Source organism: Citrus sinensis, chromosome 9, assembly GCF_022201045.2.
Source record: "Citrus sinensis cultivar Valencia sweet orange chromosome 9, DVS_A1.0, whole genome shotgun sequence".
NCBI classification, from domain to species: Eukaryota; Viridiplantae; Streptophyta; class Magnoliopsida; order Sapindales; family Rutaceae; genus Citrus; species Citrus sinensis.
In genome coordinates, this window is record NC_068564.1 from 30,449,040 (window position 1) to 30,465,195 (window position 16,156).

At 32.6% G+C, this 16,156-nt stretch overlaps 1 protein-coding gene across 1 annotated transcript; it reads right to left on the reverse strand.

The window, feature by feature from the left end:
• Positions 1–7,900: 7,900 nt before the first annotated feature.
• LOC102616868 (cytokinin dehydrogenase 7) lies at positions 7,901–12,101 on the reverse strand. Its single transcript, XM_006474427.4, has 4 exons — positions 11,292–12,101; positions 10,848–11,126; positions 9,765–10,027; positions 7,901–8,413 (listed from the first exon to the last, which is right to left on the reverse strand). Exons 1-4 carry the CDS (start codon positions 11,994–11,996, stop codon positions 8,095–8,097), a joined length of 1,566 nt encoding a protein of 521 aa, XP_006474490.1. The 5' UTR covers positions 11,997–12,101; the 3' UTR covers positions 7,901–8,094.
• Positions 12,102–16,156: the final 4,055 nt, after the last annotated feature.

Below are 16,156 nucleotides of genomic sequence, written 5' to 3' on the forward strand. Positions count from 1 at the left end.
TTATAAGTAAAACTATATTCAAGTGAATACATAATGATTTTGGAATTTTAATATATAAAATACCATAAATTTCAAATTTTATCGTATATAATATAAAAAGAAAAAAACTAATAAGATGCTCAAAACAGTTGATTTGTCATTTCATCTCGAAGTTGTCGCATGTAATTTTGATCTTCAATAGTTGAGGAGTTGATACCAAAGTGAGGAGGAATTTCATGGCGACTAAAAAAAAATGATGAGATTATTATGTGAGGTAAATGATTATGGGTGAGTTTTGGGATAGACATAAAAAGTAAATTATAAAGCAGTAATATTTTTTACATTAGAAAGTAATTGACTTAATTCAGATGTCTCTATTAAGTAAAAAGTCAAAAAAAATGACTTATTTTATTAAGTCAAAATTATCTAAAAATCACATTAAGTTATAAAAATAAATATCTCTAATTAACTTAATTAATTAAGTTAAATTACTTTAAATTATTAAGTTAAAAAACAAAACATAGTCAAAGCGAAAAAGTTACCCCCCATTCACTGTTGCCTCCCAGTCGAAGTCTTGCTCTGTTGGTACTTGGTAGGGTTTTATAATTGCAGCTGCCTTCCCAGCTGTCACAATCGAACTCTTCCCCTTTTTCCATTTTTTTATTTGTGTGTTCACATTTACTTATGAGTGACTATTGAGCATTGAGGAGGCAGGTATATATATGTAAAGAATAATAATAACTAATTTTCTTAGATACTATTTCAATTATTAATCTTAATTTATCTTGTAATTAGTTGACATTGTTTATGTAAACGAGATTAATCCCTCTTCAATAGATTACCAACTTCGTATCACTGATTTAGTCCTTGATTTGTGTTTATTGACTTTAATCGTATCGAATGTGTAGTTATAAAACATTTCAACTTTCAATTAGATGTTCAAAGAAAGAAAATTTTGATAAGAAAATTGAAGAATACAAATAAAATAAATGGTGTTCTATAAATGTTGAATAAAATGGTGACAATTAGACTTGATAAATTATTGGTAGTTAGTTATTTAGATTAAACAAAAAAAAAAAGAGAGAGACCTTTTATCCAAATCATCCATCTAATTCTAATTTTCAAATTAATTTAATGGACTTAAACGAGTCACATTTTTTTTTTAATTGAGGTACATGAAATGTCATTTTCTTACTTATGCTTATTGAGATTTATGAAATGCTATTTTTAAAAACTGACAAAGGACAATATTGCTACAAAAGACTGCTAATTCTCGGGAAAAAAAATTAAAAATGCTACTAATATAAACAGTTATTGTAAATTTGATATCTAAATAGATACCTTAAACCACATAAAAAAAAAAAAATCAACGTTTGAACATTCCTGTTTATTAAAGTTTTCGTTGCTTGCGAATTACGACCCAAGTGGGATAATTAAATTTATCTTTAAATTTTTAATAATTGTGTTTTTTAATTAACCCACGACTTTTGATAATTAAGAATGATTAACCAATGGCATTAAGGAACAATTGACTTGAAGTCAAGGTCACCGGCTTCCCTGAGGGGAATCATGTAGGTCCCATCGATTGAATCGATGGTCATAAAAAGATTTGGAAAAATCGATCGGCCCATCAAATTCTTGACAATGTCTCTTGCAAATGGCCGACCGTTGACCCCCTTTTTCCAAGTATGGTTATATGTAAATTACCAAAAGCCATAAATATCATTGACTTGGTGGAATTCATTTACACATTCAGTTTATACATTGATAATATAATTGAGAAATTTTTGAAATGCAATTTGTAAGATTAACTAAATGGTGTACAAGGGCAATACATTCACTTTTTTTTTTGTTGATTTTATAATCAAATCGTTAAATTCACCCCATGATTTCCAAAATTATAAAATTTTATAATTGGAGGGGTAATTCTTACGATAACAAACATAAGTTATATAACAAAAAAAAAAAATCAAAAGATGGTGTTTTTTTTTTTATAATATATGAATATAAGTAGCATTTGTTTGTTTTTATAAATAAGAAACATCTTAAATATGGTCATTTGACATTTATGTCCTTGCAAATCAAAATAAAAAAATAAATTAGATTTTATAGAAATATTTTTAGAATATAATATTTATTTCTCATTCAGAATTTTTCTATTTAGATAAAAATAAATAAAAGTTTACCTTTTCTATTTAAATCTAAATGTGTGAAAATCAAATATAAGTTGTAAAAAAAATTTTTAAAAAAGATTTGAAATTGAAAGAATTTCATACTTCAGATGTTTAAAATACTAAAATACAACTCCTATGTGTATTATTGTGCAATATGTAATTAGACAATCGATGGCCCAAGATGAAAAACCTTACAAAGATCTCCGAGCATCATAATTGGGTCACCACAGCTGCCAATGGGCCTTGGGGCTAAAATTGTGAGATTAGGCATAAAGCTGATATGTGAGCTCACTTTCGGGCCATCTTTGTAATTAAAACGGGTTTGAAAATATATTTATTTGGGGACTTCATCTAAACACCGTTTGTCCGTCTTCTATTGAAATTTATATTCAAGGACAAGCACAATTATAACGAACTTCATCCATATTTTCTCTCTCTTCCGTCTCTATTGCTTGTTTTTCTCCATGTTGTTGCAAAGTGCAAACACTTTAGAATTATCATTAACTATTTTCTTGATTTTGTCAATTTATGGCTCTAATATATTCAATTGGTTTGTAAAACTTTAAAATAACACATTTCTCATTTTCTTTTTTCACTTGAATTAATTACATTTATTCTTGGCAAGCTAGTGTTTTTTTACGTTTGTGGAGAGAGAAAGTTTGAAGAGAAGAATAGGGATAGCAATGCTTTAAAAATTTTATTAGCTGTGAAACTATTTATGCGAAGGGTGAGATAAGAAAGGCCGTATTTTTTTTTTTTTCTAAAGAAGAATTTTTAAAGCGAGAAAACAGCTAAAAATTAAAGACAACAAAAAATTAGTTTAGAGAGAAAGGACATTTTTGGTGTTAAAAGAAGTATAATTGAAAAAAGAGTTTTAAAAGAATAATAAAGGGGTGTTAAAAGCGCTTCTCTTTTATTTAAATGGAAGGTGGATGGCTGCCATTAGGACGCTAGTTTGTCTCACCTCACTAGGTACTCGATAATGTGTATCTCTCCTCTCACAACTGTTGGTAATAGTAGATAAACCTCTCTAAATAGTAATGAGAGTAAAATGTATATTTTCTCAGGCATAAAAGTCTCGTACTTAAGAAGTATATATATATTTTTAACTATATTTGTTAGGTCTTTAAATTGTGCTATATGTGTATGAATTTGCCCCTATGAATTTTAAAATCTCTCTCATACTTGTACTTCAGTTATGTCACTGCCACCATGCCTAACTTCACAACTAAAATGAAGAGTTTGAAGTTTCTAAATGAGGAAGAAAAGACTATCCCATTCCTTTTTCATGAAGAGTAGGCCTTCCTACACCCTCAAAGTTCCTCATAAAATCCCTCTCTTATTCAAGCTATCTAAATAACCAATGATAGATTAATTTATTACTAGTTTTGAATGAAAATTTAATTAAATATTTAAATAAAATATTATTTAAAAAAATTATTTACACCCACCCCATTTCATAATTTATTTTTAATTTTTAATTTTAATTAAAATATATTTTTTAAAAGAAAATAACAAGAGTTTTGAGTTATGGAAATATAAATAATATTATAAATATTTAAAGATTTTAAGATTTGTATGTATAATATAATAAAAACTTAAAATATAAACATTTTCTTTGGATGATTTTTTTATGGCTAGATGGTTACTTTTATTATACGAGTTTGTATTTTATAAATTAAATATGGGGTATTTTAAAAAATAAAATTAAAGGGATGCATTATAAGGATTTTAGTTAGAAGCTCCACTCTTTCATGAATCGCTACATTTCATTGCTTAAGCCCACAAAACGAACCTGGTCCATCCGCAGCGTAATGCTAAATAAAATAAAAGTGGTGCTTTTAACACCCTTACAATATCCTGATATAATTAATCCCTCTTCTACTAAAATTTCTTTAAATGACCAACACTAATATAAATAATCCCAATTATTTCCTACCTCCTTTTCTTTTTCTTCTTGATTAATTATTTTTAATGATGAGAAACTAATATTTTTTAGTTTTATAGTAGGGATGGCAATGGATTAGATCTGACCCAAGATCCACGTGATCCAAATCCAATCGGATCGGATTTGGGTCAGCTTAAAATGAATTTGCATTGGATTTGGATATTGATGTACGGATCTAAGACGGATTTGGAACAGGTCTGGATCTATTATAATAATTAAATCCATATCCATATCCACCCATCTTTTAATTTTATTTTATTTTAAAAGTTTCTTAAAAATTGTGGAATTATACTGATAATAAATTTTATTCATAGCATATTAGTGGTATTTAGTTTTGTAAATTTAAAGGTCAGTCAGCCCCAAAGCATGTACATGCAATAGTCAAATTGCAAGCTAAGTAATATAACATGACAATTTATTTCATTATATTGGCCAAATAATTTTTAATGAATATAGTTATTCATATATTTAGTCAAATATGATCATAATAAAAATAAAAAATACTGAATATAAATCATATTTAATTTATATGTCATTATCTAATGTTGTAGAAATGAGGGTGGGTGTGTCATGGATATTAGAATGATAAATGAGACAGTAGAATATTAGATTGATCTTACTCCTACAATTACTTTTGAAGGATATTTTACTATCTTTCTTATTTATTGTTTTAGTGTAAAAGTATAAGCTACAATATTTATTATATTTTTGAGAACAAATATATAATTTATTGCTATCAATACATTTTAGCCTTCAATTTTCATTCTAAAAAATTATCACTTTTTTATTGCTGAGTTTCAGAATTCATGACGGATATAAAACAGATTTGGATTTTTATTTTTTTTTCGGATTTGGACCAGATATAAATATTTATTCTTTTTTAGATTTGGATATGGAGCAAAAAATATAAATTTATGCCGGATATGGAGCAGATACAGATTTTAATTTTTATTATGGATCTGAATCTGGAATAGAGTAGATCCAACCCATATCTGCCCCATTACCATGCCTCCCCATCATGAGGTCATGGACATAGGCAAAACATTTTAAAGCCCATTCCATCTAAGTTTTAGCATGCTTTTAAAGAGTCTTGACCTATTATCAATAACATGGGCTTTGATTGGGCTTCTTACCAATAGAGGAGTGTTAAAAGCCTCTCTCATGAAACAAATCTCCAAGCCAGCAACTATGACTAGCCCAGCCCATTCGCTTAGCTTAAAGCCAAACGTATGTACTAGTAGACCTTTGGCCTAGGTGGGGGGAACACTCCCCCATAAAAGTAATTTTAGGGGTTCAATTTTCTTCTTTAGTTATGAAATAATTAAGTGAAGTGACTGTGATGTAGGTGTCCCTCGTTTCTCGAATGTTAGAAAAGATAAAATCTGGACAATGATGTATAAGATATAATGTAAATGTATGTTGCTACTTACTAACTAACACACACACACACACACACAACTACTCAGCAACAATTTCTTTTTTTTTTTTTTTTGGGTTGTATCCATGACATTTAATTACAAGATATACTAGTATCTAATGAATTACAAAATAGGACCGTTGATCTTTCCATATAGATAAGTTTGATTAGCTACATCACCACAAGAAGACCAGTGATTCACTTTTTTGCTGTTCTAAAAGATTATTTAGTTAATTAATAAGGATATTTGATGATATATACTGCTTACTCACCCCTTGTAATTGGATGAAGTATTAGTCTTATTTCTATCTCATGTGATGGTGACACTCAACTAGGAAGCCCTCACAAGCGCTTCTTCGATAAGTTTCTTTTCATTTCAGCCAAAATGATTTGGCATGCATGGCCCTCATTGTCAGGACAGTTGCAGCTAGAAAAATAGAGAGGGGCCGTATATATAACTTTTGACGGAACTTTATTATCATTATTATTTAGGAATTGAAGCTGGCTACTGGCTAGCTTACTAAGGCTGTAAGGCACAAACATAATGGCAAATAATCATGGCTACAACTGTAAAGGCCTGCTAAAATTTAAACCATTTTTGTAATTATGCTCAAGTGGCCTGCCCCTAGTCGTTATTTGCCTTGGATTTTCGGACAATGACGCTGGCGACCAAGATCTTGTTCTGTCTCCTGCTGAAGGGAATCGAATTTATTTATTTATTTACCACAGAAATCCATTGATAATTCTATGTGCATGGTATATATAAATGGATAAGATGATTTGATCGCTTGCTTCAATAAGAGTATAAAATCACTAGTTGTTTAGCTTTTTACGACGTGCATGGATCTTATTCTTCTTCTTCTTGTAAGACAAAACGGTTCACATGCTATGTATGTCAATTTTCAAAAAGCTTGTACTCAAAAGAGAGGATAATAAAAAATTATCCATTCTAGGATTCCTAAATTTTGACCTCCTCGAACTTAATTCATAGAATCAAGAAACTTAAAGTTCTCTTAATACTAAAAGTAAAATGAGCGACGTATGACGCGAATAGATTTCGTTCATATAACTTTAATTCAAAGAATAACTACAATAGAATCTTGCCTGGTATATCACTTTTACCGCCCCCATTCATTGAAAAGCTTCAAATTTTCAAACTATTTCATCGCTGCTTCTTCATACATCCCTTCCTGTTCCTTAATATGTAAAATGCTTTGTATACTTATAATTTTTGAGAAACAACTACCAAAAAAAAAATAAAAAAATTTGATAGTGTAACAAGAAAAGAAATAAAAATAAAAATAAGAAAACGTTACATGTAAGTATAACTTTGTTACTTTAATAATTTGTCGGGATCACTTTACACAAAATCTTCAGTATTTGTCGAGTTCAGTGCCTCGGACAGTCCTAGTACTAGTTGCTAGATTGTGAAGAGATCGAAATGGTTGGTGATCAATTAAATAATTGGGGCAATTGGAGATTAAATAGCATTTAATAATTCAACATGATCTCCGCCGGGAAAACACGTCCGCGCAGTGCATGACACGTTTTCCAAAGAAATAACTTTAACGCATCCCATACATAGGAATAGGAGGAGAGACTGCATGGGGGTTGAAACAGTGAGACTATTTAGTGATTGGTTGGTCCATCTTACCAAAAATCATGATCTTATAATTGTCCTTCCAAAGCTGCTGCTGCTCTCCGGACCCCACTTCATTTTTATCTATTCTCTACTTTTTAGGAGGAAAAAAAAAAACAAAAGAGGGAGAGAGAAAAAAGAAAGCAAAAGAAAAAAGTTAAAAATTGGGGTGGATTTGATTTTTGCATGAAGCCAAATAGACGACACCACCCAAGATTAATGAAAATTTGAACTAATTAGCTAAAGCCAAAAAAAGAAAGAGGGGGGGGGGGGGGGGGAGAAAAAGAAGAAAAAAAGTGATGGCTTTTGTAGTTTAGATGATAATCTTTTTTTGCATGAAAAGCGAATCTGATGAGACCTAACTCCAAAACCCTAATTGTCCAAAAAGATTTGACTCTATATGCAGCAACTTTAATTTGAAGTCAAATAAATCTCGAACTGAGACGTCAATCGAGCACTATATATGTATAAGATCATCTTAGATAAGACATCAATTGAGCGGTCGAAATTGATTGGCTTATGGGCGCCAGTTTTGCTAGATAGCATGATAAAGACAAGCATGATTAAATTAAGCAATACTGACACTGATGTAAAAGATTTGTATAGATAAGCTAAGGAGCATGATAGTTAGGTTGCTACAGTCATCATATCATATGTGACCATACATTAATCATGGTCAAATCATTGATCATTTCAGGTAATCTTTTCAACTTAGAATCATGCACATAAAAAGGATAAAAAAGTTTTGGCTGAAAAGATGTGCCTTTACATTGCTCCAATTATATTCAGCTGATAACTGGAATGAGCACATGGCCGAGCTGCAATTAAACCCCAACAACAGTATAATAGATGCCAAGAAAAATTACATTTGATCATCATTCTTAGCAGCATAAGGAACAATAATACACTTTTTTTTTTTTTTTTTTATTTTGCACACTTAGGGTTCATTACTAATCCTTGAAAATATTTTCTGTCCGGGGGCAAGAATGTGTTTTGGATCAAAAGCCTTCTTGCTGTCTCTAAATCTCGTCCATCGATCTCCAAAATGACATTTCCATTCCTCTTCTGATTTGTAGTGAGGGAAGAACAGCTTGAAATCGAATCCCCTGTCTTTACAGTACTGAACGATCCCTCGGTTTTGGTCAACTAATTTCTTAATTGAAGCGCCGTCCTCGTGTGGAGGAGGGAATCGGAGCAAGGCCACGAGGTAAAAGATTTCCTCCTCCGGTATCATCACTGAAGTACGATCATCCCACCTAATTACATAGCAAGAGAACAATTAATTAATTCATTAATTACATCGATGCGCATAAAAAGAAAGGCAGAATATTCCATATAGACCATTTACAAATATTATTGAAGCATCAACCAAGTAAGACTTTTGACTACATCTAAGTCTAACTACTCATTTTGTGAGGTATTTTCAAGTGGAATTTTTTTTTTTTTTTTAAAAAAAAGGAATTAAAATTTAATTGCTCAAATCTATCTGTTTTCCCATCAAATTTCTAAATGCGACGACTCTTATTGACCAGTTTTTTGCAACGGAAGTACATATTCCACATTTATGTGCACACAGCCCAACAAGACCGTGCCCACTAAAAGGACAAATTCGTCCATGAGGAAAAATCGTTGCTGGAGCCCAGACAAATTATGGTGTCATTATAGCTTGGTTGGCGAATAAATATCCTTGTCGTTTCCAAAATGACAGACTGACCATGAAAGTTACCTCACCCAAAATCTCATTTTCCACAAAAAGGAAAAATCCAAATGACGTAATTGCCCTCTTCACCACTTTCAAAACACAGATACGGCTATCTTAATTCCCAAAATACCCCTCCATACGCAATCCATATCACAAGCCTGTTTCTTCTTCACTTATATAAGTACACAGTTAGGTCCATTTAAATATTTATCAGGAAAAAAAGAAAAGAAAAGAAAAGAAAAGAAAAAAAAGGTCCGTGAAATATAATAATATGGTGAAAAAATGGAAAACAGAAATTATCATCCCGTGGGCCCCACCATATCTTTGTCCCACAACTCCACAAGTACACTCCCCTTTCTACGTTTTGCTTATACGCTAAACACAGCCACAGCCCACGGCTGCACCATACACCTAACATGACGTAAACAGAAACTTATTTATGTACTGAGGGTCTTTTTAATTCTGTACAGCAAGCTGCAGGTTATAGTTGGTGCTACAGCCAGTTATTTAATATGTAGGGCATGGTATGACTATGAGGAGAAAAAAATGAAAACAAAAAGATGGCATGTGGGTCCCGTAATCAGGAGTAAACAACATTTGACCTACTTTCAAAATCTTAACCACCGGGATTTTAAATTGCTCAGCTATTTAGTCAGCATTATTAGATTGAAAGGGTCAGGTGATTCAATAATTTTTACATCTGGGCCAAGCGTATGCGGGTCCAATGGGACCCACAGGCCTAATACGTGTCGAGATAGTAGGCACTTGGTCCAAAACCTCGGTCGATCAATGTAATTTAATCACACGTGACAGAAATGCGGAGAACGATAACAGCAAGAAGCAAGCCAATTAAGACGACGGGGGCCACTTAATGCATATAAAACGGGCTTAGGAGGTGTACTTACTTGCTTCGCAGCAGAGGGTACACAAGCATGGGGCCATTGATCCCATCCTTCAAGATCTCGTTGAACACCACACGATTAAATTCTGCGAGGTTTGATTTTGATACGAACATGTTTAACCAAGGGTGAGGAGAGTCCCACATCCCGTTGGCCCTTGCATGTTCCTCAACTTGCTTTACACGCAATAAAAAGTCCACGTAGCTCACGTCCACTTGGAAGTTCAGTTTGCTGACAAATCCTAGCCGTTCAAGTAATCTGTCCACAACCTACACAAAGAACAAAGTAAAAGTATCACCAAAATTAGGGGCAGTTCAGGTCATTTAGAAATGTAAGATAACACTGTTCAATTGATTTACAGATTCCAGATAGTAAAGGGCTTATTGGACATTTGATCGAGGTGTGGACCGTATCGCATCAGCAAAATCTCAATGATCAGCACCCAGCACCTATAGGTGTAGCATTACTATATTAACCTTGACGCGAACCTTATATCCCAAAAGCGAACCCCCGTAGAAACGTACGTTTCAGAAAAATACAGTGGCCCCCACAATGTCATTATCGTAATTATCTGGAGAAGGATAGGCGTTTTCCATATCTTTTCTGTGTCAGAAAATCCAATGGAAGATATACATTATAATGTATGGTCAGTTTCAAGTCACGAACTATATAAGTCCCTCTCTTAAAATTTATTTTAAATTTATTTGGTGATATGAATAATGGAGGACGAGAATAAGCCGTCGTCCCTCGCTTAGCGTAGGACACATGTCCCTGAAATCTGAGTCTTTTGACTTTTTCACTGTCCGCCGGGACAATTCGTTGCGGGACCCATGAGCTAAATCCATGGTCAACATCTTCAAAGGAGACGCACTTAGCATCCACCTAGGTGAAAAATCAGTGATTATTGGACACAACATGGCCCACCGCCACTCAAATTCTTCCGGACGCCCGCTGTGTGTGTGTGCGTGTGCAGAATTGGTTGTGAATTTTTGATCGAGGAAATAAACGAAGATAAAGCATGAGTTTCTTTTTAATGCAATGAGATGCGATGCAGGAGATTGTTCCTAGGAGTTGGTAAATTTTAGTTACCGCATCAACAGCTGAGCGAGGGTCACTGTTATTGTAATGAAGTGCCACTTCAAGGCAGTATAGTACTGAGCCGGCGGTTTGAGGTAAGTGAGCAGGGTCGAAAACTTGAGCCGGGTCCAGGGGTACCGAAGGCCAGCCATTGACCGTGTCATCACTGTTCACGAACACGAAACCTTCCACGTAATCGAACGACTCACGCTCCTCCTTCAGACTCACCAGCAACTCAGCATCCCGAGTGAACTCGTCAAACTCGGCATAAACTAGCCTTATCCATCTCACCTAATTACAATAGCAATATATTATATATAAAGAACCCCTAGAGAACCAAATTACGTAGCGTAAACGTGTCGTTCATGCACTAAAATTCTGGTAAACAAGCATCAGACAAGTTAATGAGAAATCTAAAGAACTAATAATAATAATAATAATAATCAAAATCCTCACCTTGTCCGGTGCTGACTGTAGCAAAACCCTAGCTCTGGTAATGATACCGAACTGGCCAAGGCCTCCAAGCACATTAAAAAACAATTCAGGTTGTCGACTTTCTGAGCAAGTTACCATGTCGCCATTTCCCGTTACGACGTCTAACTGCGCAACGTTTGATATTTGCGGGCCGTAGCGGAAGGCCTGGCCACTAACTCCGGCGTTAGATAACGTTCCGCCCACCGTTAAACGCAGGTAATCCGTCCACGATCTTGGAGCCAGACCGAAGTCCTCAACGCACCGTTTTAGCACATCTTCCCATAATGCCCCTCCGGAGACATCCAGATAGGTGGAGCCCTTAACCTTTACTATCTCGAAGTGGCTGTCTCCAGTGGACCCCATATCTATGACGAGACCTCGGTCAGCCATCGCCTGGCCGTTAATCGAGTGGCCGTTGCCTCTCGCCGCCACCGTCAGATTCGATTGCAGATGCGCAGCTTTGATTACGACGGCCACGTCATCGGCGCCAGATGGTCTGATTACAGCCAGAGGCTTGTATGAATACATTCCGCCGAAATCTTTGTCAGCTGAACCGTTTGTGGCCCCGACTCCGAAGTCGATGCTGCCTTTGAGCCCAAGACTCTTGCATATGGTCGAAACGTCGTCGTTTTCGGCTCTCGACTCGGCGTCGTTCTCGGGCACAAATCTCCCCAAGCAAGCTATCATCTTCGCCGGTAACCGGTTTTATCGCAAAAGAAGCTTATTTTCTTTTGATCAATAAAAGAAGCTTATTTTCTGTTTGTGGTGTTTGTGTTGGTGACAGTTGGGGACTTGGGGCGTTAAATAGGGGAATTTGGGGTCATTTTTGTAAAAAAATAAACAAATACAAAGAATTCATATTAAGTAATTAATTAATTGTATAAAATAAAATAAAATAAAATAAAAAATGGTGACGTGAGCCTAAGTTTCAATAACTCTGTTGACGCTGTGATCCTCACAACATCCTCTGTCTGCCACTCCGGCGTATTTATTATTTTCCGATTTTCAGTTTTCTTTTATAGCCTCTGGTTTTTCACGAGTGCCTCTATTTAATCCAAAATTGATTTATAAAAGTATTTGACTTGTATTTTTTTCTTATTATTAATGATGTCAAAATTATATAAATAAACAATCCTTCGGCTTATTTATTTTCAGGTTACAAATGAATTTGACTTTTTTTAATATATAATTATAATACTAATCATCATAATTACCATAATCATTATTTTAACAAGAATGAATGTCAAATGACTTATTTTTCTAAAAAAAAAACCTAATTTACTAATTGATTCATAACATAACTCCTTCGAAACGTTGGGTATACTTTGTTATTATTTTATTCCAACCTTCGATGACTTCAAAATAAATTAATGTTTAAGTATATTGTTGATGAAGTTATTACCCCTAAAATGAGTTATTGAGAAATGTAATAAAGTTGTCATTTAGTTCATTTTAAGAGAATATTTATTAAATTGTGTGTAAAGCATCAATATTAAAATGTGAGTCGTAAATGAGTGTTGTCTAGAGCTCTATCAACATATATTGCAGATTGCCAACACAACACTTTCTCCTCTTCATATGAAAAATTGAGGCAAATATTTACTTATGAATTATTTATACGACTAGTTTTGAGAGAAAGGTGTGTGAATGGCCGCAGCAAAATTTTATTTGGAGCCATTACCAAAAGTTTTGCTTTGCACGCAGCAAAGCAAATGGCCGCTCACGTGACATTTTACCTTCCGTATGGTTGACCATGCTCAATTTTATTTATTTATTTTTTCCTTTTAACTTACTTCCAACCTTAAATCCCTTATAATATCTTAAGTAAGGAAGAAGGTATTTAAAGATAAGACGAGCATATATTCACAAATGAACTAAAATATATATTAATTGATTCATGTAGATCTAACGAAGTCTCTATTGCAAAACTTGAGTTCTTTTTAATTTTCTTATGTAGTGGGTTTCAAGTCACAATTCATGTGAAATGAAAAGCTCTAAATATTTAAAAAGTAAAAAAAAAAAAAAACATAGAAGAAAGTTTGATAAATACCAATAGTTGTCAAATAAAATTACTCATCATCACTTTTATGGTTATAAAAAATAATTAATTGTCCGCCAAAGCCAAGCTATAGGTGTTTGCCTTAGCATCTTTGCAACTTTCCCTCTGCCCGACTTCCCCCATCCAAAAGTTTAAAAAAAAATAATAATAATAATTAAAATGGTGTCTAATAACAGCTTAAGATTTTAATTGTTGAATTAACTAGCAACTAAGTATTTTTATTTAAGAGAGCTTAAGGAATTTTAAGGCAACATGCTCACCAACTTATCATATGACAAAATTATTAATAATTCAAGCTCTCCTCCGGCGTGATTGGTTGACCAAAGTGGAGCATATCTACCTAGAAGCCAATGAAGCAGCGGATTTCCTATCTTCGTATAGTTTTTCTTTCCCTTTAGGTTTATATTGTTTTCAATCTATTCCTCCAAATATGCTTAGCATATTGCTTAATGATGTTCATGGGGTTGCACAATCCCGATTAGTGTTGCCTTAGCTCTCTTAAGAGCCCTTTAATGATCCAAAAAAAAAAAAGCTTAAGGAATCTTAATTCTAATTGTAAATTAATTGACTAGATAATTTTTTTGCTGACTTTAATATTAATTTTGATTGGAATGATCACCGTTGACAATGTGACCACGATTTGAATACCCCGGCCGTCCGGATGATTAATACAAACTAAAAGTCACAACCCCATTCCCTAAATAATATTAAAATAATGCTATTAGTTTAATTTTAAAAGTGTAGTTTGTGTATTTTTTAGAAATTCTAATAAGTTTTTAAAAAAATAATTGTTATCATTTCGTGATTTTATATTTGTTTGTATATGCTGCGACTCCACTAGGAAATAATTTCTGAGACGGACAAAAGAAGTAGAGGACAATAAAGAAATTGGACAGAAGAGGTCCACATCCCCTATAGTTGTTGAGCTGCTTGGGATGTTCTAAATACTTGATTTTTATATACCTGATTAATTTAATATAAGACTTGTTATAAGTCAACATACATAAATACTCAGAAATAGTTTTAAGTCAACACATTTTAAATGATTTCCAAAGCTTCTTCAACACCTGAACTAACATAGTTGTATAGAGCTACACAAGAAAACAATTAAATATATAAATAAATGTGAGATTCATAGAATTGAGAACCCAGGAGTTATACTAAACAAGTTTATCTCTGTTGGTCAATTATTATTATTATTATTTAATTTTATTGTAATAGTTTGATGTGATTATGTGGTTGAATTAAAGGTTATTAAAATATAATATTAACAACTAAGGTGGCGTTTATTTTTTAACTTAATGACTTAAAGTGACTTAACTTAATTAATTAAGTTAATTAGAAGTGTTTGTTTTTATAATTTAATGAGATTTTTTAGATAATTTTGACTTAATAAAATAAGCCAATTTTTTTGGCTTTTTACTTAATAGAGAAATCTGAATTAACTCAATTACTTGCTAATGTCAAAAATATCCTTATTTTATAATTTATTTTTCATGTCTATCCCAAACTCACCCATAGACATTTACCCCACATAAAAATATCCTTATTTTTTCTTTCTTATATTATATGCGATAAAATTTAAAATTTATGGTATTTTATATATTAAAATTCCAAAATAATTATGTATTCACTTGAATATAGTTTTACTTATAAATGTTAAAATATTGTGGTATTTAATATATTATTTATTTGACATTCAAATTTAATAAGGATACAAATGTAAAAATACATATTTTTAGCTTTTTAAGTTGAAAAAAAATAACTTAATACTTATTTTTTGAGATTCAGACGAAAAAACAAACATATTATTCAGATTCAGACATTCAGATCTATTCAGATTTCAGACAAAAAAACAAACGCCACCTAAGTAAGTGGCTTTGTGGGAATTGAGAAGGACTTCTAACTTCCCTCTAACATCCTTAAATGACACTTTATTAAAGTAAGATGTATATTAAAATATAAAAAATATGTATGTATTTTAATACATTAAAAATTGTGTATTTTTTCTTTATATCTATTAATGTATCGAAATCTATTTTTTTGTCATTAATGTATTAAAGTCCATTTTTTTTTAGAATTTATAAAAGTGTTTTAAGCCTCTTAAATCCCACGATTTATGCATTTTTCAATCTTTCTATATATTTCTATTGATTTTCTTATTATGATGATGTATATTTCGAATATGGGTGAATCACATTTGCATTTTCTCAAGAAAGGACGCAGTTTGTCTATTTCTTTTTTTTTTTTTTTTGATTAATAAAGGGCTCTGAAAAGAGCTAAGGCAACACTAAACGGGAGTGTGCAACCCCAGAAACATCATTGTTTAATATGCTAAGCATATTTGAAGGGAGAGATTGAAAGCAATGTAAACCTAAAGGAAAGGATAAGTTGTAGGTAGCCAGGAAGTCTGCTAACAAATGGATAGCTTGCTTACGGCCTTTTGAATGACTGAAATATCCTTTGTATTATTAATAACCAAAGTCATTTTTAATGCTGGAAATTTGGATGTTTCAATTAAAATTACTCAATACGAATAAGGGATATGTTCCATACAACTTGAGCAATTATGTTCTTATTTGTGAGAACATAATACCTCAAGTACCTGAACATTATATTACCCATAATACTTTTCAACATGAACATCGGCGGTTTGCCGGCTACATTTGGCTCGAGTGATGGTGGGGTAGACCAGTGGTCCATAGAGAGATTTTATACTGGGGTTGGGTCAGATTTCATAGAGATCCCAACGTTTTGTTGAATTTCAAAAGATTAATAAGTTTTTTCC

Coding starts and splice junctions, on each gene's coding strand:
- LOC102616868 (XM_006474427.4), bottom strand. CDS start 11,996: ATGATAGCTTGCTTGGGGAGATTTGTGCCCGAGAACGACGCCGAGTCG. Junction 10,028..10,847: donor CTCGCTCAGCTGTTGATGCG/GTAACTAAAATT, acceptor TTCTTTGTGTAG/GTTGTGGACAGATTACTTGA. Junction 8,414..9,764: donor TACCCTCTGCTGCGAAGCAA/GTAAGTACACCT, acceptor CTATGTAATTAG/GTGGGATGATCGTACTTCAG.